At 39.4% G+C, this 25,647-nt stretch overlaps 1 protein-coding gene across 2 annotated transcripts in view; it reads right to left on the reverse strand.

Annotated features, from left to right (window-relative positions):
• prkcz (protein kinase C, zeta) overlaps nt 1-25,647 on the reverse strand; it is a 225,110-nt gene that overhangs the window by 91,205 nt on the left and 108,258 nt on the right. For both annotated transcript variants that reach the window (XM_049581679.1, XM_049581680.1), the window contains 4 exons: nt 16,652-16,783; nt 12,237-12,327; nt 8,721-8,776; nt 8,397-8,591 (listed from right to left, as the gene is read on the reverse strand). In XM_049581679.1, the coding sequence (XP_049437636.1) occupies nt 8,397-8,591; nt 8,721-8,776; nt 12,237-12,327; nt 16,652-16,783 (474 nt within the window). The remainder of the gene's footprint in view (nt 1-8,396; nt 8,592-8,720; nt 8,777-12,236; nt 12,328-16,651; nt 16,784-25,647) is intronic.

The raw sequence follows: 25,647 nt of genomic DNA on the forward strand, positions 1-25,647 counted from the left end.
GTTTTGTACTTAAGTTTACAGACTGTGCTTTACATGGGAACAATGATCAACTGCTTTGAATGATTCGAGCCTTCATTCAAAACTGAATGTCAGAGCAACAAATGTAATATCAGACTAACACAATGGTTCACAGAGTGGACATAGTGGCATCTCTAAAGCTTATCAACACATTAAGTCTTGTTTATTTAATCTGTACACAAACAGAAAAGTTAAAACAACAGTTTGTGTCTCTAAGAAGAGTTGCACGCTGGAACTGTTTCTTGGTGATCAACAGTTGGTGCAGTGGCTGTGTGTAGCCCCTCCTGTAGTCTTGTTGTTACAGTAAGGTCATCAGGTTTCGTGCCACTGTGTCTGTATAGAGACCAAATCCAAAATCTGAACCCACTGACTGTAAAGTAACTTCCACTATAGCCAGAGACACTGCACTCACTGCCTCCATCCAATAGGAAAGAGTGGGTGAATGGATAAACAGTTTGAAAAAGTTTCCAGTATGTGAAATCATAAATTGTTGTTTTTACATTTCTGTTTGGGTACAGATTAAACAAACAAGACACAACATGCTAACCGGTGCTGGTAGGTGTATTTTTAAAGTTGGACTGAGCCAGGTCCAAAGTAACAAAGTAACAAGGTAATAGCAGTCTTTATGCTAAGCTAAGCTAACCCTGTCCTGACTCCAGCTCTGTGTGTAACACACACACATGACAAAAAAAAAACCCAACTAATTTTCTCACTTGTGAAAATGTGGAAAAGTGAGTGAACCGAGCATTTAACAGACTGGTTCTAATTTTCCTTTTTCTTGTACACTTGTACACAGTTACATTCACATTAAAGGGTAAGCTTGGCATTTTCCAACCTGGATAATATTTTCTCATGTTTTGTGTCAAGTTATGTCCAATAAAAGTGTTTGTTTTTGCGACTAACAGATTGTTACTAAAAGTGTTACTTTTTGTTACTTTTAGAGAAACGCTCCTGTATTGGTTTTGATTCTGTCAGCTGCCTGTGGTTTTAAAACTACTTCTCTAACAGACTACAATGTGTAATGATGGGTGATGTTCATCCCACAAGGTTCAGTGTAAGGGTCAATATTGTATTCAATTCACATAAATGATATTCATCTGTATGCAGATGACACCGTTTTATTGAATTGAATATCTGCAATCGTCTTTTGAATCACTCCAACTTCAACTAGGCTACATACAGTAATCATAAGTTAGCACTAAATTCAGACAAAATCAAAAGGATGCTGTTCACCAAGGCTACTCATATTGAATCTTTCAATATTTATTCTACAAATGGCACATCCATAGAGAGAGTCCCACAGTATAAATACCTTGGTATCTGGCTGAATGATAATTTTTATTTTAAGTACCATATTGGCATTCTGACTACCAAACTGAGAACAATACTTGGCGTCTGTACAGAAATAAGCGCTGTTTACCTTTTATACATTGAAAAAGAACAGTAGAATCTGTAATTTTGTCAGTTTTGGATTATGGGGATGTTACATATGGAAAAGCTGTTGCCTCTATACTGAAATTACTGGATACTGTATAACATTCAGCCCTAAGGTTCACAACAGGTGATTCTTACAGCACCCATCAATGCCAACTTTACCTGACTCTGACCTCACAAAATCTTGGTACTCGTTCACAGAATAGGTCATTGCTTCACGCTCCCTTAATCAGAACTGAACTAGGAAGAATGTCATTCTCTTACAGAGCTCCTTACACAAGGAATGATCTGCAAAAGACCTCAAACTTTGACACTCTGCAACACTTATGGCTGTTTTCAATGCCTTATTTCAGATGTTGCTCTAAATTAGTGTAAATGCTTTTAACTATACATCTACATCTTAACATGTTTATCATCTTGTATTTCTACTTTTAGCGATCATATATTCCTACTGTTATTTTTATTTTGTATGATTTCATTTCTGTTTTATTTGATATGCATAATGGCTCTTTGTTTGCTTATTGACTGTTTTCAATGTCTTTGTTCATACTCAGCATCACTAAAAATGAGGGTCTACCTCAATTGATTTCCAGAGTCTTAAATAAAGTTTCTTAATAAATGAATTTTTTATTCATCAGTATTCTATGCAATATTGTCGATTACTGTCTGTCAACACACTCGCTAGCGAAAGTGAAAGTAAAAGCCAACCCCAGATTAATCCTTGTTTGGCATTTCACCTCTGTATTTGCATTTTATGGCATTGTGTCTCTTAGGTGCTTACAGTCTGTCGCCCCCTTTTAGAAAAAGCCCTGACCTCACCTGAGCAGTGTGGGGGTACACGCCCAGAAACATCCTGAGCACAGAAAATAAGATGATGAGAAAATACCTGCAGAAAACACACTTCCACACTGAGAGTGGGTCAGAAGTGATGACTGAGAGGGATTACTTCAGTATGAGTCTATATATTGTTTACTTGAAAAATCCTGCATATTATATCCTTCACCAGAAACAGTCCTAACATTGCCACTGCCAAACCCACCTGACCCCATTCAAATAAACATAGCATATTTAGAGTCAGCATATTTTCACATCTAACTGGCTGAATTAAAAGTTTATTTCAACCAAACCAGAGCTGCTGATTGTTGGAACAGTGGAAAGACAAACCACCAAACCTTTTTTTCTATTTTGTTTCTGTTGACGGTGAATGAAGTGTGTTTTATGATGATAAAATCACTGTTTATTTAAATGTAGTCTAATGGGTTTAGCGATAGCGAATTCAGGGCTGCTTCTGGTTTAACAAAAATAATCTGAGCCTGTCAGTGGCAGAACCAGGCACTTTTATTGGACGTTGTTTTTCTTGAAGAAACGCAAGCCAGTTGCCTACAATATAGCACTTATGATTATCATGACCTACATGACTATCTTCACCGACAAACTTCACCGACAAACTTTTATTAGACGCAAGTTGATGGTGCAAACATGCCCCAAGTGATTATATTGCAGCCCGTGTTGCTGCTGCTGCTGGCTGCAGTGGTGTCTCTAAATACTGCACCAATTTCAAAAATTGTGGTTCCCATCTTAGTCACTCAGACACAAAAACATGGGAAAATAGGGTCCTAATGGAAAAATATCGAACTTTTCCTTAAATAATACATGTCAGTGATAAGTAGGTCTGCATTTGTTCTGTATTAGTGGTAGTATTATGCAGACTTTTTTTTTAAAATTAATTTCACATCATGTTCATCTGGTGATTCATCACTGCAAAAAAGATGCTATACCCAGAATTCATCTTTTCATGTGAGTCACCCACTCACTTGTTCCTGCTTCCTCCTAAGCCCCTTTTCCGGTTCATAAGCTCTCCGACACTTGCCTGTTTTGCCCATTCCTTTCAGAAGCTCCTACCAGAATCTGACTCAGCCATCTTCACTCCCTTTTACTCATTTCTGCTTTCCAGTTTTTTCCATCTCCATCTTTCACTGTTCAGTCTCCACCCCTCCTTTCAAACTTTTATCCATCACATTATCCCTCCTCACTGATTACTGCCCTTACCCTGTTACACAGTGTAGCAGTTCTCAGCCCCTGCCCCTGGGATCCACAGCCCTGCTACTTTTTATCATGACAAGCTAATCAGGGTCAGATTCATCCTTGGAATGCAAGGTCAAAGCATTTAAACAGACAGTCGAATCAGAAACCTCTCCTCTAATTCAAACAGCATACTGAACTAGAATTACCGCCTGCTGTTACATACCTCTGCACACCAGTCAAGCTGCATTTACAGTTAACATCCATGCCTGTGAAAACATGGATGCTGCACACACATCTTCCCCCTGGCAGCACCGAAGATCTATACAATCAGCAGAGTTTCAAGGTGGACATCCAAGATTAGAGTCAATCAGTAATTGTTAAGTCCAAGTGAATGTTTGTGCCAAATTTGCAGAAATTCCCTCAAGGTGTTCTTAAGATATTGAATTGTCAAGAATAGGACAGATGGAATGACGGACGGACGGATGGACAGAAAACTATAAAACATACTGCCTCCGGTCATGGCAGAGGCCTTGTGTCCTCTTTGAGTTCCACCCTACACTGCAGTACATAGCAGCTGGTCTCATAGCATCACATCATCTGACGTCTGCAGTACAAACTGGAGGTGGCAAACAGTACATGAGCCACTCTGGTGGGTGAATGCGATTAAAATTGCTGCTTTTCTGGAGCAGTGACTCATGTTGAAGCTGGGAAATAGGACAGTGGTGTATCCTGATGATGCCTAATGTGGGTTTACATAGAAATCAATACTTGCAGGTGTTTTGATGGGCATTACATTGCACCAGTGTGTGCTTACACAATTTATCCACAAGAATGAACCATCTGGTAATGTCATCTTGTCCCTAATCTATTTCTGAGCAATCCAAAGGAAAAACAATGAAAGCAGCTTTCATTGCAAAGAGGGACAGTTTGCTTTAGACATGCAGAAAGAAAAAGAGGTGTATAAAAAGCTGAAGACAAACGCAACAGTTTTGAATCTGTATCCTCTTCCTGAGAAATCCATTTCTGGACACAAAGCAGCATGCAAAGATCACCTTTTTGTTTAAGATATGTATTTACAGAGTTAAAAACAGGTTTCTATTTCTTGTCTTTCTTGTTCATTCTAGTCTTACAGCATTTTTAGATTTGGCCATCATTCTCCTCATAATAACATCGAACAAGTTAACTGGAAGTGGAAAGACTAGAGTAGTCACACATTTTGCACACAAAGAAAATATAGGAGGGAATATTGAAGCTAACAGTAAAATAAGCACCTTTTTTGGTGCTCTTCCTTTCACATTTACCTCCATAAAAAGGGGTTTAGATCATATGGGTACTAACGTTGGATTTGTCTACAACTTCTCTGATCCTTTGACTGTCTTTTTTAAACTGTTGGACTGTTATGCAGAGATCCAAAGAGTTCCAAATTTCAGCAATTGCTTTCATGAAAACAATGTTAACAAAATGACTTTTACAAAAACAAGGCTCGAGTCGTAAAAAGCCTGAATTACCTTCTAGTATAACATGCCAGTGTGTTGTTAGACACTGGTGCAAAACTTTAAGCCCAGTGACTGCAGAGGTCACATTCCTTCACCACAGTCAGCACTCAAAAGATTCCTCAACTTCAGACTAATGCTTTGATAACACATCTATTTAAAAACTGGTGAAAGCAGAGGCACTTTAAGATAAACTGATGTAGCAGGTGTATAAATACAGTAAGTACAGAGCAGCATTCACATCAGGATAGACATAAAATTAGCTTCCAGCTAGATAACGCATTAAATATCATCTGTCAAATACTATTTATAAACTTTTATTTGTACTTCACATTGATCAGGCATCACCACCATAAAAACTGAAGTCGGTACTCAAACATGTTGTCAACCAACAAATAAAAAAGTATTCATTCAAGGGGTGTGCCTTATCATCTTGTTCATGATAATACAAGTACAATTTTAATAAGATATAAAAAATTCATATTGTGATACTCACGATATTTTGACTTGTTGACATGTTGATGTCATACTGTTATCCACGGCAACAACAAGCATGGCTGAAAGCGAAATTATAACCAACTCTGTGGTGGTTCCAGAAAGAGCAGCAGCTGTGGAATAAACTGTGGCATCCTTAGGCCTGGGAGTCCTGGATGTTTCATGAACAGCCCCGGACTTCTCAGACTCTTTTAGCGATTTACCGCTCAGAGCTCATTCAGCGGCTCCTCCTCTGGCAGTAGCACAGTGTCTTTTGGGATCTGTTTAAATGTGTAATTTGTGGTAGATTTTATTTTGGTGAACTATTAATATTGTATACAGATTCTGAATCTCACTCTGAGTTACTGTTGTTGTTTACAAACTAAAATAATAAATAAATAAATAAATAAGAGATCATTTTTGCTTAATTTTTACTGAATATTTGAAGGCAAACTGTTAGGCTAACATGTAAAACTACGTCACTTATTTTGTTGCAATTCCATGTTTTTAAATTAACAATAACATACTTTTTTTTTTTTTTTTTTTTTTTTTTACCAATTTATCACATTGTCAAGGATATCGTTATCACAAAAATACCCTAAAATATCATGATATTATTTTAGGGCCATATCACCCACCCCTAATTCATTCAGTACACCAACCCAGTTGCCAGAAAAAAATATTGGCATTGCACATTCTGCAAACCTCAGATACATTATTTTTGCACATAATCATATAGCAGATATGTTGAAAAATTCTATGTTTCAACAATGCTGTGGTGAAATTGTAATTAGGTTTAGGGACAAAAACCACATGGTTATGGTTAGGAAAAGATCATGTTTTGACTTTAAGTATCCAGTTATGGGGCACAATCCCTGCCGGAAAAGCAACATGATAAAAAACAACTGAAGAACATCCACATTTGGTGGCTAAAAATCAACTGGAGACAGTGATGACCTGCTAAAAAACACAAGGTGTTGTTGCTTGTTGGACTCAAACAATGGTCTGCAGCTTGGCAGGTGTCTCGCCTAGGTGTCACGCCATCAGCTATTCCCACAAAAAGTCAGGTCATCTACTATATCAATTTAAAACAGTTGATATGGCAAGCTACAGATGACACAGGGTGAGAGGCAGGGTACACCCTGGACAGGTTGCCAGACTATCATAGGACTGACATATAGTGACAGACAACCATTCACACTACCTACAGGAAATTTAGAGTCAACAATTAACCAATTAACCTAACGTGCATGTTTACATGTCTTTGGGCTGTGGGAGAATGCCAGAGAACACAGAGAAAATCCATGCTGACACAGGAAGAACATGCAAATTCACACAGAACTACCAGCCAGCTGGCAGGTTTGAACTCGGGACCCTTCTGCTGTGAGGCCGTTACATACAAATGTAACGTATCCGCAGTTTACAGAAACATACGATGCCACCTTTTTTTTCTGGGGACTGGGCTGAGTATACACTTGCATTACTGAGTCTTGCTCATCCAATTTTTTAAGGATTATGTGATAAAATAGCTACTGGGTAGCTACTAGGGGTGTAATGGTTTTACAAAATGCATGGTTCGGTTATAGTGATGTCATGGTTTGGTACGTTTTTAATACAGCGATAAAAATGTAAATGCCAGAGAAATTTCCCTGATTTTTACATCTTTCTTTCTTTTTTTTTTTTTAAATCTTGTTATTTCAAATTATTTATTTATTAAAACTAACACCAAATTTCTCCTTCAAACAGCTGTCTTTATTCAAGTTTCTCACTAAAATCTACATTTCACAAGATTACCTAAACACGTAATGAGAAGGAGTATTTTTCTTCACCCAATAGTAATTTTAACAGATCTTGAACAGAGCTTGACTGCATCATCATGTAACTCAATACAACCTCCGTCAGCTGCGGCCACCAGCTGCTTAGAGCAAACCAACTCGCTCCCTTCCTGCTGATTTAACATGGATTTGTTGTTCACAATGTAGCATTATCAGGGAAACAATAGGTGAGTTTATGTATCGATCTCTGCTCGCCATAAAAACGCCCTACAGGGAAGCCGGCTGCTACTAGTCATCTCATGACACCACAGCGAGAGCTTCTCATTGTGTTCTCATTAATTTAGGTTTGTGGCCATTCGTCTCAGCTCCTGCTTTTTAGCCTGCACAAATCTGATGAACAGAAAAAACATCAGCCACTATCATCTTAGTATCTTAGTAACCATGTTACAATGAGCTAGCTTAGCATAGCTGCCTCCCAGTGTGTCTCACTGGAGTGGAATATTCTGGTTTGGAGATGGGAGGGGCAGACAGCATGTTGCTTGTTCCTTCCTGTGGGCTGCCTTGTTGAGAACATTATATTGAACACAGTTTAAGCTATAGATTTTATTTTCCACATGTAATAGTATTAGTTCAATATCATTCAGTTTGTATTGTGTACTGAGCTGAAAGCCTGGTACCAAATGGTTCAATACAAATACATGTATTGTTACAGTCCTAGTAGCTACAGGATAACTGAATATTCAAAAAATAAATTAACAGAAAGAGTGTTTGGCATTAGACTCATGAAGCTTCATGAGTGAAGTTGCTTCCAATTTCCCTTTTTGTAATTTTGAGATTGAGTCAAAATTGTACACACAGTGATGACATGCATCAAGTCTCTATTGTTGGTATCTAAATCACATAAACTGAAGGCTAGTTATCGAGACACCTTGATTTTTCTCATTTTAAAGAAAGGAAAAAGCCATTTTTCAACCGCCATTCTGAGACAACAGCAAAGACTAGGGCCAGTTTCTGCACCATGGTTGTGTAATAACATGTGTACCACACTGATCTGGTGCGTAAGTCAGTCTGTCTTGCACAGCACCCACCAACTCTTAGTGTCTTGCACATGACTTTGCACCTGTCCTCCCCTCTCCATCTCACATCCTTGACATCCCAGGTGTACTCAGTGTCTCACCTCATCATCGTGGACCAGCTCCTTCTTTACCACCTTCATGGCGTACACCTGCTTGTTTTTCTTTAGCCGAACCAGCAGGACTTTGGCGTAGCTTCCACGGCCGATCACTCGAATCAGGTCGAAGTCACCCAGCCCGAGAGCCAGGCCCGGGGAGAGCTTAATGCCATCGATGCCATCCACTACTGCTTTGATGTCCTGGAGGAGGGTGGAGAGGTCAGAACACTGTGAGTGTATTAAACATACAGTACCTTCACAATAAATATGTATGGTTGAAGTTGAGAGAGTGACAAAGTAAATGTTGTAATGATTGAGAGCCTTTCTCACCTCGTTATCTGCATCTTCTGTTTTATCCACTGTACAGTTGTGTGGTAAAAAAGATACTGCAAACAACAGACACAAAGGGCCACTGAGTTATGATCATGTGGAGCCATTTATAATGTGGCAAAAACTGAATCTGTACATTTAAGTGTAACATGTTGTTTGTTTTTTTTGGCCAGTAGAGGGAGGCAGAGTACAGAGAATCAAGTCCAGCTTCTCCACAGGAAAAAACAAACTAGGTCAATCCACAGAGCATATCATTCCAGGGAGCCCCAAACAGACCCCACATCAGCCCGCAGTCTCCTTTTAATGGGATTTACGCCTCTGTTCTGTGGGATCCCATCAGAGAGCAGTAATGTGCTTAGATAACAGTTGAGAGTTACACAGTTACATAAGTGATGACAGTGAGTGTGAGGTGAAGCAACCAGGGTTTGAAGTGAACCTCTTTAACAAAGTATCTGTTCTATTTATTTGTCTTGGGATTACATCATGTGTACTGTACTGTACATGTAATATACAGTGTAAATACTGCTGCTAATTTAAACACAAGGGAGCTGCGTGTATGGTTTTTGTATGAAGCTGTCATATGGGTTCCACTGTTGCACTGCTTGAGATGTGAGGAGCAGGTTGTGGATTTGACAACGACATGACAGAAAGCAAATATAAATTAGCGGTGTGTGAAAAAAATAGCTATAGCATAGTATTGTGATCATTTGCGTGGCAATATTGGATCAATACATGGACATCCGGTATTGATTTTTTTTTCCCATCGCATGAATTATTAATGTTGCAAATACAAATAATATGTTTGGGAGCCTAACTGAGCCTCGCGTTTGTTCAGGCAGGACATGATGTCAAGCTCAGCTCACCCCATGCCCCATTTAAACTGCTTTAGCCTGCCTACTGTTGCCGCTTCCTCTGCAAGCTGCTTTGGGTGTCCATAATGTTTCGCCATCTTGAGAATACATTCGCCAGCAAGGGACATACAGCCCCGTCTTTGGCGTTTTCGTTGAGAGCCAGGCCAGCGCTGCGTGACTGAGAAGAAGAGGAGCAAGAGGCGCTTCGCTACTACCCCGGCACTACTGCAGCATAATTAAGTCCCACTCTTTGAGCATAATGCAGGATCATGCATATGCAGCATCATGGGAGACGGAATCCTCGTGGCCAAGAAAGCGCAAAAAGGAATCAAAAAGGCAACATGACCGGCGAATTCAAAAAACGAGGGTTAACATCAGGGTAGCCTTTCCTAGGTGGAAAGAGCTGCTGAAGGAGAAAGGTAATGCAATCACAGGCCAGCGCCACTGTCAGCGGCACAGTGACATGAGAAGAGAGATGAGGTGTGTGAGGTTGAGCCACTTGTCAGTTGTCAAAAGACAAGACGTGATTGGTTTGTTTCGATTAACACCCGCCCCAACAGTCCTACGTTGTAAACACAGCCAGCATGGTGAGGAGGGGGTTTGTCAACTCGCATCACGTGTGTCTGTGTAGGAGCCTGAATAAATGCTCCATAAAGTATCGGATGACATGGTTTCATCAATGTTACCGTAGCTTTTTGGTACACAGAGGCTACCATTGTTGCAATACACATTTGAAAGGCGCTACAGAGAGCTATCCATTCGAATGCAATATATGATTTCAACACTAGATGGGGGGAATGTCTATACACTGTGGCTTTAAGCAATTACAATACTCACTATATTGCAAAACATTTAAATTCGCAATAATATTCTATAGTGACTGAAAAATTGTGATAATATGGTTATCATGGGGCCTCTGGTGACACCCCACCCCCTTATATGAGTGCCTACCAAGTTAGGGTCAGTTTCACAAAGATATTTTAGAGTGGTCTGTGATTCAGGCTTGTTTCTGTTTGGCTCATAAATTAGTCTAATGCAAGACAGCTTCACAAAAATAATGACTGACCTAAACCCAGAAGGTTAGCCAACCCACGAGCAGGTAAACTCTAAATTAAGAGCCATGTTTGCATGGCAACAATCAATGAGGCCTGTTACAGTTTGCACGAAATGACAAAAAAACAAAAAAAAAAACATGCTTCACAATTAGTGGTTTGTTGACAGTGTTCGTAGTGAGAAAGGAAAGAGTGTTTGGACAGCGCAGTCATCTGTTGGTAACATACAGCAATTAATAACTATCCTGAGTATGACTGATGAGTTATCAGAAGCACTGAGTCCTGCCACATGAGACCACAGCACTTCTGCTCTCCTACAGGTCTGCACTGCACTCACACTTTATAATACTGGAGGTATTCTGTATTGTTACACTGAATTTCCATTCCCATAAAATGTACTGTGGAACTGTGGAATTCTTACAGACAGCAAACTTTTTCTGCCGGAATGAAGGCCCTGAGAGGTTTTATAGTCTGCTGTTTTTGCAGTTCACTAAACTTCACAAAGAGACAAAAATACTCTAGGAATTTTTTGGTTTACTGAGGCGGTCGTAGAACTTTTATTTTACCACCAGCCACAATCAGTTTTCATTTTTGTCCAGCTCCTTCAATTTCACTGTGCACTGCACTGTTGGACAATTTGTGTTCATTTAAGTTCCCCTGCAAACATATTTCAAAGTACTTACACTAACACTAATATTTTTGGTGGTTTTCCCACATTAAAAATTTAAAAATCTCTGAAAAGGATCAAGACGCACATTAACTCTTTTTCCGTCACTGAGAAATTCTTAGCCTTCTCCAGCATTGGCACAGTACTACTAGTACTGTGTTGTTAAATAACCAAAATCCAATAAATCCTGATGTAGAATAACAACATCTAGACATTAAGGTATGAAAAAATAAACCCAAAGTCTGCAAAATGTCATTATGTTAATGCACACATGACGTGAAAATCTAATATTGTTAGACATTTAAAATATCATCAACCCTATTTTTATTCCGACCAATTTATAACGTATGACGGTCTGATGGTGCCTGCTGGGATGGATTTTGGACAGAGAAAGGAAAGTAATGCCAACAATGTCACTTGTGTCGCAGGTGCATGTCCACATACACATTGTCAAAATCAAGTATATACAGTAAGCACTGTCAAGTGTCTAAGTCAAAGAGTCTTTCCTACAAACAGGTAGAAAACAATACAGAAAGATATATGAGACATTTTTCATTGTGATGCAACCAGGCAGCCATAGAAATATGCATGAGTTATGTTCAAGTACTGTATCCTGGTAATAGTATCCTTTACTGTGACAGTGGACTTTCCTTTATTAAACTGCTCATCCCTTAGATTAACATTTGCAGCTAACTGGATTCAGAATTGCTTTTTTGCTTTGCATCTCAAACTTCTGCATTACAAATATAACCCTCTATTTACAGTTGCTTCAGCTTATTATCACTCCTCCTCAGGATTCTGTCATCATCACTGTATTCATTGTTCGTAGAGCGACGTTGACGTCTGAAGACCTGAGGCAAAATATTGAGGATTTATCTTGGACGTATCAAAAACTGGACCTGATGACATGGCAGCATTCTTCTTGTTAATAAAAAGAAGGTCTTACTTCCATCTGTGTCCTCTGTGTCATCTGGTGGAAGGTCCACTTCTTCACTCTTGGCATCTGAAGGGGGCTCCTGTGATGGCATGGCTGGATCCTGAACAAAGAAATGCAAAACTCCACCTAAATATCCCCTGACACATTCGCCCAAATATCCACTGAAATACTCATGGTTTTATGCTGCTGGAGGAGATGAATCATATTTGCAAGGGAAAAACTGTATTTAGAGAGAAGCTCTCGGCTAATCTACAGACATATTGTTGCTCTATACTCTGATGACTATGTGGGGGTTTTACTAGGAAAGGCATTTCATCATTTCATCTCAGAAGGCTTCAAAGTCACTTATCTGCCACTGAAGATTTTGGGGTGACGCTGTGATTAAGAGGGGGAATACCAAATGCTCACAGAGGACAGTTAGCTCAGTACCAGAGCTTCACTGATCTTAGTTAAGATTTTGGGCTTAAGGGGCTGAATTTGGGATCTCAGTGTTTGGTCATACGCCTGCTCTTTGATCAAATGGATTGATTACATGGAGCACACTGGTTTGCTATCACTAAACCTGATGTCTCACTTCAAAAGAATGGGAGGAAAGAAGAGGAGGACGAGATACCAAGACAAACAGGGAGTGTACAGAGAGCTTTATCTGTTTTGTGCATGAATGCATTGATCTCCTTGATCTTTCAAGACGATGTCTGCGCTACTAAAGCAGCTTACAGCACTATACAGTACTTTTTTTACACATTTATTAGTACAAATGTATGCTGACAGTGGGTATATTTACATGCATTCTGATATTTCACTATTATTCCAAAAATTACGATATTCTGAATTTAATTTTGGTTATGTAAACAGCATATTTTGTTTGAATAAGGCCTTATTCCAAATGTAGCATTTTCTGATTAAGACGTGGGATATGCTGGTATCATTCAGTTGTAGTCTTTGGATATTTATACGGACTATTCGGACTACGCGTCTCAACTGGCGTTTTACCACAGATTGCAACACATGGCCTCTTGCCTGTTTACTGTCAGCTCTGTGCGTTGTCATGGAGACGATGTACACAAACCAGCTAGGCACCAATCCGCAAGGCTGAGGTAAAGATGCATGCCCAAAAGAAAAAGCCAGATTTCTATCTGGAAGGAGAAACAAACCTACTTTATAACGTTATGAAAGACTTAGATAGCAACATTAAGGATGGGCAAGTACATTATTATCTGTATCTGTTCAACCAATTATCCATGTCTGTACTCAGAATGGGCGGTGTTTAATGCCCCAATCACACAAAGTGTTTTAGCAGCTGGAGGTGGCTTTTTGTAATTGTTATAAATGAGAATGATGCTTTTTGCTCACATTTTTTTTGTTGCAACGCACCTCGCATTTCTGTTCTCTAAGCGCCTGCTGCTTTTGCTGGAGTGCTCTGAAATCCTGAAGTTGAAAAAACTTTAACCCAGAGAGGAAAAGCCCTCTCCATGTCATCTCTTTTTTCTTCCTCATCTTTTCTGCCATTGTCTTGCCACAGTTTACAGTTGGTAAACAATGGAGGAGAAACTGGTGGTAGTGGTTGCTGGATACACAGAGCTACACAGACTGACGATAGATAGCAGGTTGTCACACTGCCTCCGAGTCATCCTAAAATATGCCTGGAAACGGCCATCATCGAGGTGAAGCTCCTGGACCAACTGGTGGTACTCCCCGTGATCTACCCTCTTTTTTAGGGTCTCATGTACCCACACAGGTTTCTCTGTGCCGAACAAACTATTTGCTGACAGCCTCTCACCCTCAACCAGAGCTACAGCAAGTACCCTCTGCCTGTCTATTTTAGGAACGAGCTTCTAATTACTGTGAAAAAAAAACCCAAAACAAAAAACAAAACAAAAAAAAAAAAAACAGTAGATTGAGTATATGGGAAAATTAGGGTAAGGAGGTGATGGGGTGGTTGCCTTGCAACAATAAAAAGGCGCAGTGTTTTTTTACTCGCAGCATTCAATTTAAAAAAAAAAAAAAAAAGGCACTGTGGTGCGCCTCACGTTTTGCAAGCTGTACAACACTTTCTGTGTGATCGGGGCCTGACTCAACTGCGGGCGTTACTTAAACCAGAAGTGGGTGTGGCCTAACCAGAGTTTGTTACTTTAAGCCTGAAATTGGTATCAGTTGTTATATTTATTATGTTTTGGAAATCTATCAAAGAACAGCCTCAGAATTTAGCTTTAGATAATTTTTGATCACAAGAGTAAGAGAGAAATGAGGATGTTCCTTCATCACAAGTACTGATATTGACATATACTACTCAGGTGGTACTTGTAAACAGTTCAACATCTATAGTAGATACTCGTTTCATCAAAGCATTTCGCTCTGACTCTGACTAACAGCTATTTTTGGATATGCACCTATCGTAATGCTGACCTTTTCAAGAAGGCGGTTGACTGAATGACAGAGGGAGGCTGTGTTCGCATGGCCCAAAGAGTTTGCTAAAACTTCAGGCACAAGCAACAGGTGTTCCACTTTTCCATATTTTGATGTGATAGACAACATGTTAGGGCACGTTAATCAAAGCATGCACGGCTGCATTTAAACAGGAATATTAGTGGAATATACGGTTTCATTAGCCAAAATAAAATAAAAGTCAACTTGACATTTAAAAAATAACAACAGAACTTTGATTCTATTTTTACTTCTGAAAAGAGGATTTCTATACCGTGATTCGGGTTTGATAGGCAGTTAACCCATCTGTTAACAACCCTGAACGTGATGAAAAATAACTAATTTTAATTTAATACAAGATATGAAAAACATAACAGATGAGGCAAGAAACACAAGCAGTCAGACAATGTGAGAGGCTGAGAGCAGTCTTTGTTTCTTTACAGGTGAGTACTATAATAATATAATAACTGAGTAATGACAGCCAAAACTATAAAAATAAGACCCAAGTTGAAATAATCACAACTATGCTTGTCTATAGTGATGCATAAAGTAACATTTGAAAGTCATGAACATGTACAGTATAAGTATATAAGACATGATCAACTTGTGCTATTGTCACATAACACTGTCCTGGGGAGGGGATGTAACCTTCATTACTCATGTCAACAACATGTAAGAGCCCGGTCTCAGAGAAACAGGTGAAATTGATACAAACACTTATCAATGCATCACAAGTCTGCAGGCACAATGTGTGTTAAAATTACATGCTGGCAACACAAAAACATGCCAGTGAAAAGTCAGGGAGGATCTTTTAATGTGGTAGTCACGCAAACTAAGTATAATGGGCGGAAAATTTGTGTAGAGCGGGCAGGAGGGGTGGTGAATGGGTCAATCAAACATGGACTCAACCTAGGGCTTAGTGATATGGAGAAAATCAAATATCAATAAGATTTTTTTTTACTAAATCCCTCAATTTTGATATTGCGACAATAGTGTAGGGTTTAATATAAGTGTTTTTACAAAAAGTTAACAAAATGAGAGTTTTCCTACTTAGATACTTTACATAATTACACAAAGTTTACGTCAACTCCATCCCAAACTTAGTTATTTTAACAGAAACCATGATCTTTTCTGTTCAATCCTTCTGAACACGATATCTCAAGAACACCTTAAGGGAATCTCTTCAAAACTGACCACTTGGACTTAAGAATAAACTGATTACAATTTTGTGGTCAAGGGTCAAAGGTCAAAGTCAGTGTGACCTCAAAACATTTGTTTCTGGCCAAAACTCAATAATTCATATGCAAATTATGACAAAACTTTAAACAAATGACTAATAGGATAAAATAATAAAGTGATGACATTTTATATCCAAAAGGTCAAAGGCCAACTTCACAGTGACATCATAATGTTCTGCATAAAACACTTTTCAGGCCATTATTCAGCGTCATATCTCAGTAACAGAAGGGGAGACATTTGGTCAGACACTGATTTGTGACACACATTTTGGGTGCCCACCTAGTAACTGTGCTGATTGTATAGATCTTCTGTGGTGTTGGGGGGTAGATGTGTGTGAAGCATCTGTTTTCACAGACGCAAATGTAAACTGTAAGAGAAACTTGACTGGTGCGTGGAGGCATACAACCACAGGGCTGTAATTCTATTTTTTTCTTTTGTTTTGTTTTGTTTTTACTTTCTTATCTACACCTAACTAAGTGTTTTTCTTTCCCTAAACCTAACCAACCATTTTACAACAACACTGTAACCGTTCTTTACAGCCTTTGCATTGGCATTGTTTTAGTGTGGCTCGCACACAGTTTTAGCAAACTTCATGCCCACCACCATTTAATGCAGTTTTTAGGGGTCATGTCCATTTCATGTATTTCTCTGAGACTGCTGTCTAAGCTCAATTTCAGTGTTTGCTGAGAGAGTGTGTTGGTGTCTGATATGACAGGCTGGTATTGTGCTGTTTGCTGCTCAGGACATGATGAAGTACTCACCATAAGCCTTTGGCAGGTCTGAGGGATGAGTCGGTGACAGCGCTTATGGACCAGCAGTTTGCAGTTGATACACTTGTAGCCCTGCCTGCCCAGCCCCCATATCCTTTCACTACAGTGGCCACAGTAGGCTTTCTGTAAAACACACACAACCAACACACTGACAGGTTAGTCTTGAAATCACACACTGACTGATACAATCACTATTGATTTTTCATCAAGAAATAATCAACAGCAACCACTGACAAATATACAAATGTCATGGGTGTACCGTGACAGGGAAACCCTTTGCAGATGAGATCATACATCAGATTTTAACACAGGTCTACTTTTTTTCTGAGCACTTAGTCCAATATCCACTCGTCTTTAAGCTGCAGTGTTGGTCTCCACCAACTCCTGAGATAAATATCTGTCCCTTTAGCCGCTAAATGCTCCACTATGATCACCAGCTTGTCCCTAGCTATGCCTGGCTACTGTTTGCTGCAGGGCAGGTAATGTACACTGTGTTTAGCAGAGCTTTTTCCACTAAAAACAGCTGTCTGCTGCTGCTAGAAACAGGAATGATGGGAGCACTGATACTTTACAAAAAAGCAGTTGTGAGCCATCAATCCAAAATAAATTGAAAGATGCCAAAAGGCTTCATGGATATGACGGCACAGTTAGATATTTCATTGCAGGTACCGCACTTTCACATTACAATCAGTAATTCAATCCACTGTTAAAATGAAAATATTGATTAGTGCAGCGTCAAAACATGTCTTTATTCCTAACTGAAGTTTTCAGTAGTCAAACATACACTCACCGGCCACTTTATTAGGTACACCTCTTAAACTGCTCATTAATGCTAATAGCTAATCAGTAAATGGCAGCAACTCAATGCATTTAGACATGTAGACATGGTCAAGAGGACCTGATGAAGTTCAAACCGAGCATCATAATGGCGAAGAAAGGTGATTTATGTGACTTTGAATGTGGTATGGTTGTTGGTGCCAGATGGGCTGGTCTGAGTATTTCTAAAACTGCTGATCTACTGGGATTTTCATGCACAACCATCTCTAGGGTTTACAGAGGATGGTCCGAAAAAGAGAAAACATCCATTTAGCGGCAGTTCTCTGGGCGAAAAATGTCTTGTTGATGCCAGAGGTCAAAGGTCAGAGGAGAATGACCAGAGTGGTTCAAGATGATAGAAAGGCAACAGTAACTCAAATAACCACTCATTACAACCAAGGTCTGCAGAAGACCATCTCTGAATAAACAACATGTCAAACATTGAAGCAGATGGGGTAAAGCTGCAGAAGACCATACCAGGTGCCACTCCTGTCAGCTAACAACAGGACACTGAGGCTACAATTTGCACGAGCTCACCAAAACTGGACAATAGAAGACTGGAAAAACGTTGCCTGGTCTGATGAGTCTCGATTTCTGCTGTGACATTCAGATGGTAGGGTCAGAATTTGGCATGAACTACATGAAAGCATGGATCCATCCTGCCTTGTATCAACGGTTCAGGCTGCTTATGGTTGTGTGATGGTGTGGGGAATATTTGTTGGCACACTTTGGGCCCCTTAGTACCAACTGAGCATTGTTTAAACACCACAGCCTACCTGAGTATTGTTGCTGACCATGTCCATCCCTTTATGACCACAGTGCACCCATCTTCTGATGGCTACTTCCAGCAGAATAACACGCCATGTCACAAAGCTCAGATCATCTCAAACTGGTTTCTTGAACATGGCAATGAGTTCACTGTACTCCAGTGGCCTCCACAGTCACCAGATCTCAATCCAATATAGAAACCTTGGGATGAGGTGGAACGGGAGATTCACCTCATGGATGTGCAGCTGACAAATCTGCAGCAACTGTTTGATGCTATCATGTCAATATGGACCAAAATCTCTGAGGAATGTTTCCAACATCTTGTTGAATCCATGCCAGGAAGAATTTAGGCAGTTGGGTTTTTTAAGATATTTTTGGGGCGTTTTTGCCTTTAATTGATAGGACAGTTAAGCATGAAGGGGGAGAGAGAGAAGGAATGACATGCAGCAAAGGGCCACAGGCTGGAGTCGAACCCGGGCCGCTGCGGCAACAGCCTTGTACGTGGGGCGCCTGCTCTATCCACTAAGCCATCGACTCCCCTGAATTTAGGCAGTTCTGAAAGCAAAAGTGTGTCCCATCTGGTACTAGCAATGTGTGCCTAATAAAGTGGCCAGTGAGTGTATTTACAAGAGAAAACAAAAGGTGAACAGGCTCATGTCCTGTTTCAGCTGTCTTTATTCCCAGGTTAAGTATTGTTTTGGTGTGGGTACAGAAACTCAGGCATTATATTAGTATACTGATTATTGATATTGTCACGTCATAATAACCAGTACTACTGGAACATACAATATTTATCAAAATTTGAATTTTTATTTATTTTGAATGTTATATTAATAAGGTTTCTGCAGACATGAAGTGAATAAATCAATGAACAAATGTATTTTTGAGTAATAGCACTCAAATGATAAACACTACATCATTAGGGGATGTAATTGGTGATTGGTAATTGATGTGATTGGTAATGCTTTATTTGATTATTAGAGTGGAAACAGCTTACCTAGATCACGTCCATCTGGATCGAATTGATACTATAAACGGATGAATATTATAACCATTTTGTTTTCTTTTTCTCTATTTTTCTATTTCATTTGTGTATTTATCACATGAGTATGAAGTAATGAACAGACATCTTTGATTTTTTATTAAATTGTATTGACCGTTTCAAAATACAGCAGCTGTTTCATTATGGGAGCATTACGTGCATCAGTCAACTTAATGAGGGCGGTGCAGCTTCAGCCACAGGTGTCTCCCCCATGTGCATTCATTTCCTGTCTCCATCACGAGCAGCCACAAGCTTTGAGAAGACAAGATGTTTTCACTGGGAGCAAATGACTTTCTTTCTTTCTTTCTTTCTTTCATTTTTTTCTTTCTTGTTTCTTTCTCTCCTTGCTTTCCTTCCTTTTACCTTTCTTTCCTTCCTTCTTTTCTTTTTTCTGTCTTTCTTTTTCCCTTCATTCTTTTTGTTTTTCTTTCTTCCTTTCTTTTCTTGTTTCTTTTCACTCCTTTCCCTCTTTCTTTCTTTTCTTTCTTTTCCCTTTTTTCTTCTCTTTCTTTCCAGTTTTCATTGTTTTGTTCCTTTCTTTCCTTATTTCTCATTCTTCCTTCTTTTCATTTACTTTTTTCTTTCTTTCCTTTGTTTTCTTCTCTTTCCTCCTTTTCTCTTTCTTCCTTTTTCTTTTTCCTTCTCTCTTTCTTTCTCTTTTTTCTTTCTTCCTTTGTCTTTCCTTCTTTTATATTTTCTAGCTTTCCTTCTTCTTTCTTTCTTTCCTTAATTCTTTATTTTGTTTCTTTCTATCCTTATTTCTGTCTTTCTTGTCTTTTTTTCTTTTCTGTTCTTTATTTTTTCCTTTTTTCTTTCTTTCTCTCTTTCCTTCTATTTCTTTTTCTTTCTTTTTCCTTATTTCCCTCTTTCTTTCTTTCTTTCTTTCTTTCTAATGTTCCTCTTCAACCCAATCATGAGTTCCTCATCCGTTTGTCTGCAAACAAACTCAACATTTCAGCACGTACAGCTCACCTGTTGTGGACTGACAAAAAGACTACATCACATTAGCTTATCACTTAATTTGAACTGTCCATTAGACGTGAACCAATTTAACACTTTAACACACATTTTACTTTTTTCCTCATAACCATAATTATTGCAAAAGTAAATTGTTCATTCCAGAAAACTTCCTACTGGGAATGTTCAGACCTGTAAAATAAAGCAGTTACACACAAATCTCTCAATTGCGTTGTGAAGGTCTCAGTGTTGCATTTAGTATTAATGTCATGTCATGGTTGATTTTGTTTGGATTGTGTTGTTGTGTCAAGTATACTGTACAACTGAATATATGTATGTTCATGTTTCCATTGTAGTTGTGTGGCTGGTTTGTACTTGCCCAGCTCAAACCTTTACACACTATTACCATTATGTATGGCCACATCCAGCTACTGTAAAGCTGAGAGTGACTGAGTTCACTCTGTTACATAACAGCGTCTCTGAAGTGTATTTTATTTGTTTGGTTCTGTCTTTGTGCTTGTCTGTTACACTGCTATATTAGTACCAAAGGATGTCCAGTGTCCCTGGACATCAATAAGTCTGGCACCACAATATCTAAACACATGTAGTGAGTGTGCTTTGGTGTATCAACAACATCCATTCACAGGGTGTGTATGCTGACAGGGTAAAGAACAAAGAGTCCCCATCAGCACGCTGTTGCCATGGAAATGCTTCAGCAAGACTTCAAGGACTTCCTTCAGTCTTTGTAATCTAACTCTGCATACAGGTTAACACACACATTTATAAATGAATCACAAACTTTTGTCTCGTTCCTTTCACTCACTCCACAACCTGACAGTAATCAGCAGCATGAGGGCAAGGGAACTGTTGAGGATGCCTGTCACTTCATCAGGCTTTAGACAAGCAAGAAAACACCAGGGAGTATTATTAGATATGCCTTTTATACCTCAGGAGACATCCTGTTTTAACACTTCTCTGTCCTCAGCTTAGTTTCAGGTCCTTTTTTAAATCCAAGATCTACATAACCTTATCAGAGGCCGTGTAATTGACGCTGCCCACCGATGCAGACTGGCCAATCATAACGTAGCATTGGGCCGGCTCAGACCTGTACCCAATGATACTCGTTACCTGGAGAGGTTAGGAAAAGATATACGTTTCTTCCCTGTTCCAAAACCAAAATCAAATCCTGAAAAGTATGGTGTTAGCAAGCTAGCTACTGAAGATTTAGCTTACTGAATGCATACACATGCTGCTTTTGCTTTTTAATGATTTTAACACTGAAAAAAGGCTGACCCTGGTGTACAGGAACCAGTGAAGGGAAGCAGGGAAACTTTGCTGATATTCAACCAACTGTGTGTCAATGCATTGTCCGCAGACGAATGTTGACTGACTTCCCCCAGAGATCCCTGCCCATCCAGTGGCAGAGGTTTTGGTACTGGCAGCCAAACACTGTTCATCACTGCAATGCCACACAGCTGGTTCAATATTGGCCAAGTTTCCCTTTTTATTCATTGTCCTCTGTGGCAATCAGCAGTGATGTGGTGGTTCACTTTCACACTGTGATCTGTAGCCTATAGCTCGGCTTTAGCTTCTAATACCTTTGTCTTTTTAACCTGTTTTTGCTGCTGATTCAGTTTAACATCCTGGATATATCCTTCAAGCACAATTCAAGCACATTTTGTAGACCCCTCTGTCTGCTTCTCTCTGGAATCACTATTTAATTTTTCCACAAATATGATAATATTTCTTCAGGGAGTGTTACTGTGTTAGTTACTGTACAGTGTGGACTCCATGCTCACTCTGACAGCTTGTCAGACCATTACAAAGGGGCAGGTCTTAGCGAACGGTCAATTAAAGAGTCTGCAGCCATGCTACCATGCTGACAGTGACAACGCTAACACTGTAATGTAAAGAAGATATAATGTTCACCATCATGCTAACATTTGCTATTTAGCACCGAAGACAAATACAGTTGAAGTTCATGGGAATGTCATCACTTTTGCGGGTATTAGGTCATAAACCAAAATACTGGACAAACTGAAATTTTGATCTGATGATGGTGATAGAGAAAAATACAGGAGATCACAAAAATCACAAGCAGTCATCCACTGAGGACCTTTAAAGCTGTAGTTGGTAACTTGAGTGACAGGCTGTTAAATTCCAGGAAACAGCCTGTGCCAAGATGTTTCGCTAGCCAGCAAAAACACTCACACCAGTGCAGCGTCAGCCATTGGTGTGAATTGTGAGCTGTAATTTAGCAATAAATAATCAGCCGGGTGCATCTGACAGTGGATGGTGGAGCTGTTAAATGGACATGTGGAGTGAAGCCTGCTGGACCTCACATCTGTTGATCCCTACAGGACTCAAATCAAACCCAGACTGTCTTAGAAAGGTTTATGGTTTGATGCTGTTTGACAGGCAGGTAAGAGGCTCAGTTATGTGTGAGTGTAGCTGTGCTGTAACAGACAGACAGAGATGAAAGTTTAGTTTTACTCACCAACTCTGTGAGAGGACGTGAGTTTAAACCTCCAGACTAACATGTTGCAGATTAAGAAAGAATTTTTAGGTACAAATCTTGTCTGTTCTGGTACCGAGCGTTATACGGGTGTTGGCGGGTGTTTTCAAAAAATGGACCTGTGCAAGACTCTGATCTGGATGGCATTACCGAAGGAAAACAACGAATCAGAGCTGAGAAGTCCCTAACACACCTGTCAATCATGTCAATCACTGCTCATGAACTGCTGTCAAACTGTCAAGCTAGGCAGCGCTGATCAAACATGAATCAAGATTCTGTTACTGCATTGCCTATTTCTCACCTCAAATGTTTTAGCATACTGTTTAGCTGTAACATTAGTTGTAACATGAGAAACTGAAGTCCATTCAGTGGGTGGTGCATAGTTTTTGGCTTGATTGTTTCACAAACTTAATCATTTCAAAGAAAGAGGAGGAAGGACGGTTTAACATTACTTCTTTTAGAATACAGTGACAATTTCAGCAAGTATGACCAAAGTTCTTTTCATAAAAGTTAACAACTGTAGCTTTAATATCTGTACAATATTTACTGCTGGACTAACCAACAATGTACGGACCAAACTAACAAAGTGACCAACCAACCCACCATAAAACATTTTTATCCCTGGAGTCATGCCACTAACCTGGCTAAAATCTACAAATGGAAACACTGGGATTATCTAGAGAACTGACTTGAAAATAATAGATGCAACATATGCACTAAAACCGGATATATCTATCACTATTTATATGTATCTACAGTATATTTAGAACAGACTGATAATATAAATTTGCTGAGATGTAAGTACATCAAATTTGCTAACCAACTTCTGTTTTTGTTGTTTCTTTTCTTAACTATTAAACCACCCATCATGTTTATGATAGCTTTTTTAATATTAGGCTCTGATAACTTCTGCTAGATACTATCCATTGGTTGCTGTTACACAGATACAATTAGACATACGCTGCAAGTTTAATGAGCTCTTTTAGGACAGCCAAGTTGTACATTGTTGCATCACCATAAAAAAATTTTTTTGCCTGAACTTCAGCTCTTAGTTTCCCTCTTGGTATGCTGGTTTGAGGTTAAAACAACCTAATCACCCTGTTTTCTAGCTTTGTTAAGCCAATTATTCCCTACAAGGAGTCCAGGGAGCACCAGGGGTTCTAAGTTACTGGGAGAGTCAGCCAGTATTTAATAAGTCACCACCATTGTTACCTCCATCTTACAAATACATATGTAATTCAGGAACAACTTCTTGGCATGACAAATTTTGTTATTTCCTGAGTAAATGGAGTGAGGTTGAGGGTTATCCAAAATCAAAGAGCGCAGAGGGCCATCCAACAGCTTGAGTGAAAAAAAATAACACCCTAATGTTACACCAAATGTCCGAGAGCAGTGTTTCTGTACTCACCACAGAAACAAGTGGATAAAATCATCAGAAAAATGGCTGCATGCCACAGCTCCTCCTTACATACCAAGACACACAGTAATTACCCAAGTGGCAATCTGTGGGGTTGAAAAAAGATGCCAACACCAAGTGCCAAAAGCTGCAACTCCTCCAATGGCTACTTGAGGCTGGTTCCAAGAGCAAGTCAGTCCCCACAGACCCCCTTGTTAACATGTCCAACTTTAAAGCAGAAAATAAACATGTTTACAGCTCGGTACAAAAACCGGTTTTGGTTTCCCTGTTCATAGCAACTGTACAGGGTTTGAAATTTTCGATAACTCCCCTGTTTAACCTCTGTGACCCGTCAGGTCACCAGCAATCCCAGCCAACATTCCTGTCTTTCAGAGGCCACGTTAAGCAAATTTCTCAGAAAGGGACTAACTAACAATCTAAAGTTTGGCTAAATTTTGGTGCGGGAAAAACAGCATGGCCATTTTAACAAAGGTCCCTTGACATCTCACCACAAGGTATCTGAATGAAAACAGGTTCTATGGGTACCCATGAGTCGCCCCTTTACAGCATGTCCACTTCAAGTTAGTCTCTTTTAGTTCTGGGCACAAACTTTGCACCTCTTTGCATGTAATATAAATGTGTTATTTTCACCCACTGCATTTGAATATTTCACAAACTGGGCTCCCTAAACAGTGTTGGAATTGCATAAATTGGGTATGACTGGAAAGCTGAGACTCAGTTTTATTCATGTGTGATGATGTTAGCTCCCATAGTAGCCATTTCATTGTAGTGAGACCATTTCTTTGAAATGGACAACACTGTATAAAATGACCTATTATTATGTTGTACTGGAATTTTTTGATACCTAATCACATCAGGGATCTTTCTATGGTGTTACTCAAAGGTCTGGGTGTCTTAATGTGATATTTTGTGGGAATTTTGGGCCATTTTTATCATTTCTGGTGTTAGAACATGCCTAAATTTAGCGCCAAAACTGTTTAACAAATGCTATCAATCCCAAAATTGCTGCAGCAATGTATGAGATGGCCATCATATACTTCCATCATAATATTGTAAGCCCCTGTACACTCCAAACTTTCAGAGATTGAATAGAGCCCTGACCAAAAGACAATGTTCATTACAGATTTATAACTAGAAGACCTTCACACACAGTGCCTCTCAAATTAATCCTCAGGCCCACAGCTTTTCCAGCTTTCAGATGATGTATACCACTACTATGTGGCACATACTGTTGACCTGCTATCTCGCTCTAAAACTGATTAAACTGTTGTGATGAAGTATTACGATACAATTTAATGAATATTTAAACTTTTCTTAAGAAAGTAATTCCCATTTCCAACAAAAAATGGATATATACACAGGAACATTTTAAACGCCCCTAGAAACATTCAACTGTACAAGAAATATGAACAGTGGACGTCCATTAAAAAGATGCAGTGGTTGGCCTTGCATCAAGCAGCTAAGTCTGTCAG

This window comes from Epinephelus fuscoguttatus, linkage group LG7 (genome assembly GCF_011397635.1).
Source record: "Epinephelus fuscoguttatus linkage group LG7, E.fuscoguttatus.final_Chr_v1".
NCBI lineage: Eukaryota > Metazoa > Chordata > Actinopteri > Perciformes > Serranidae > Epinephelus > Epinephelus fuscoguttatus.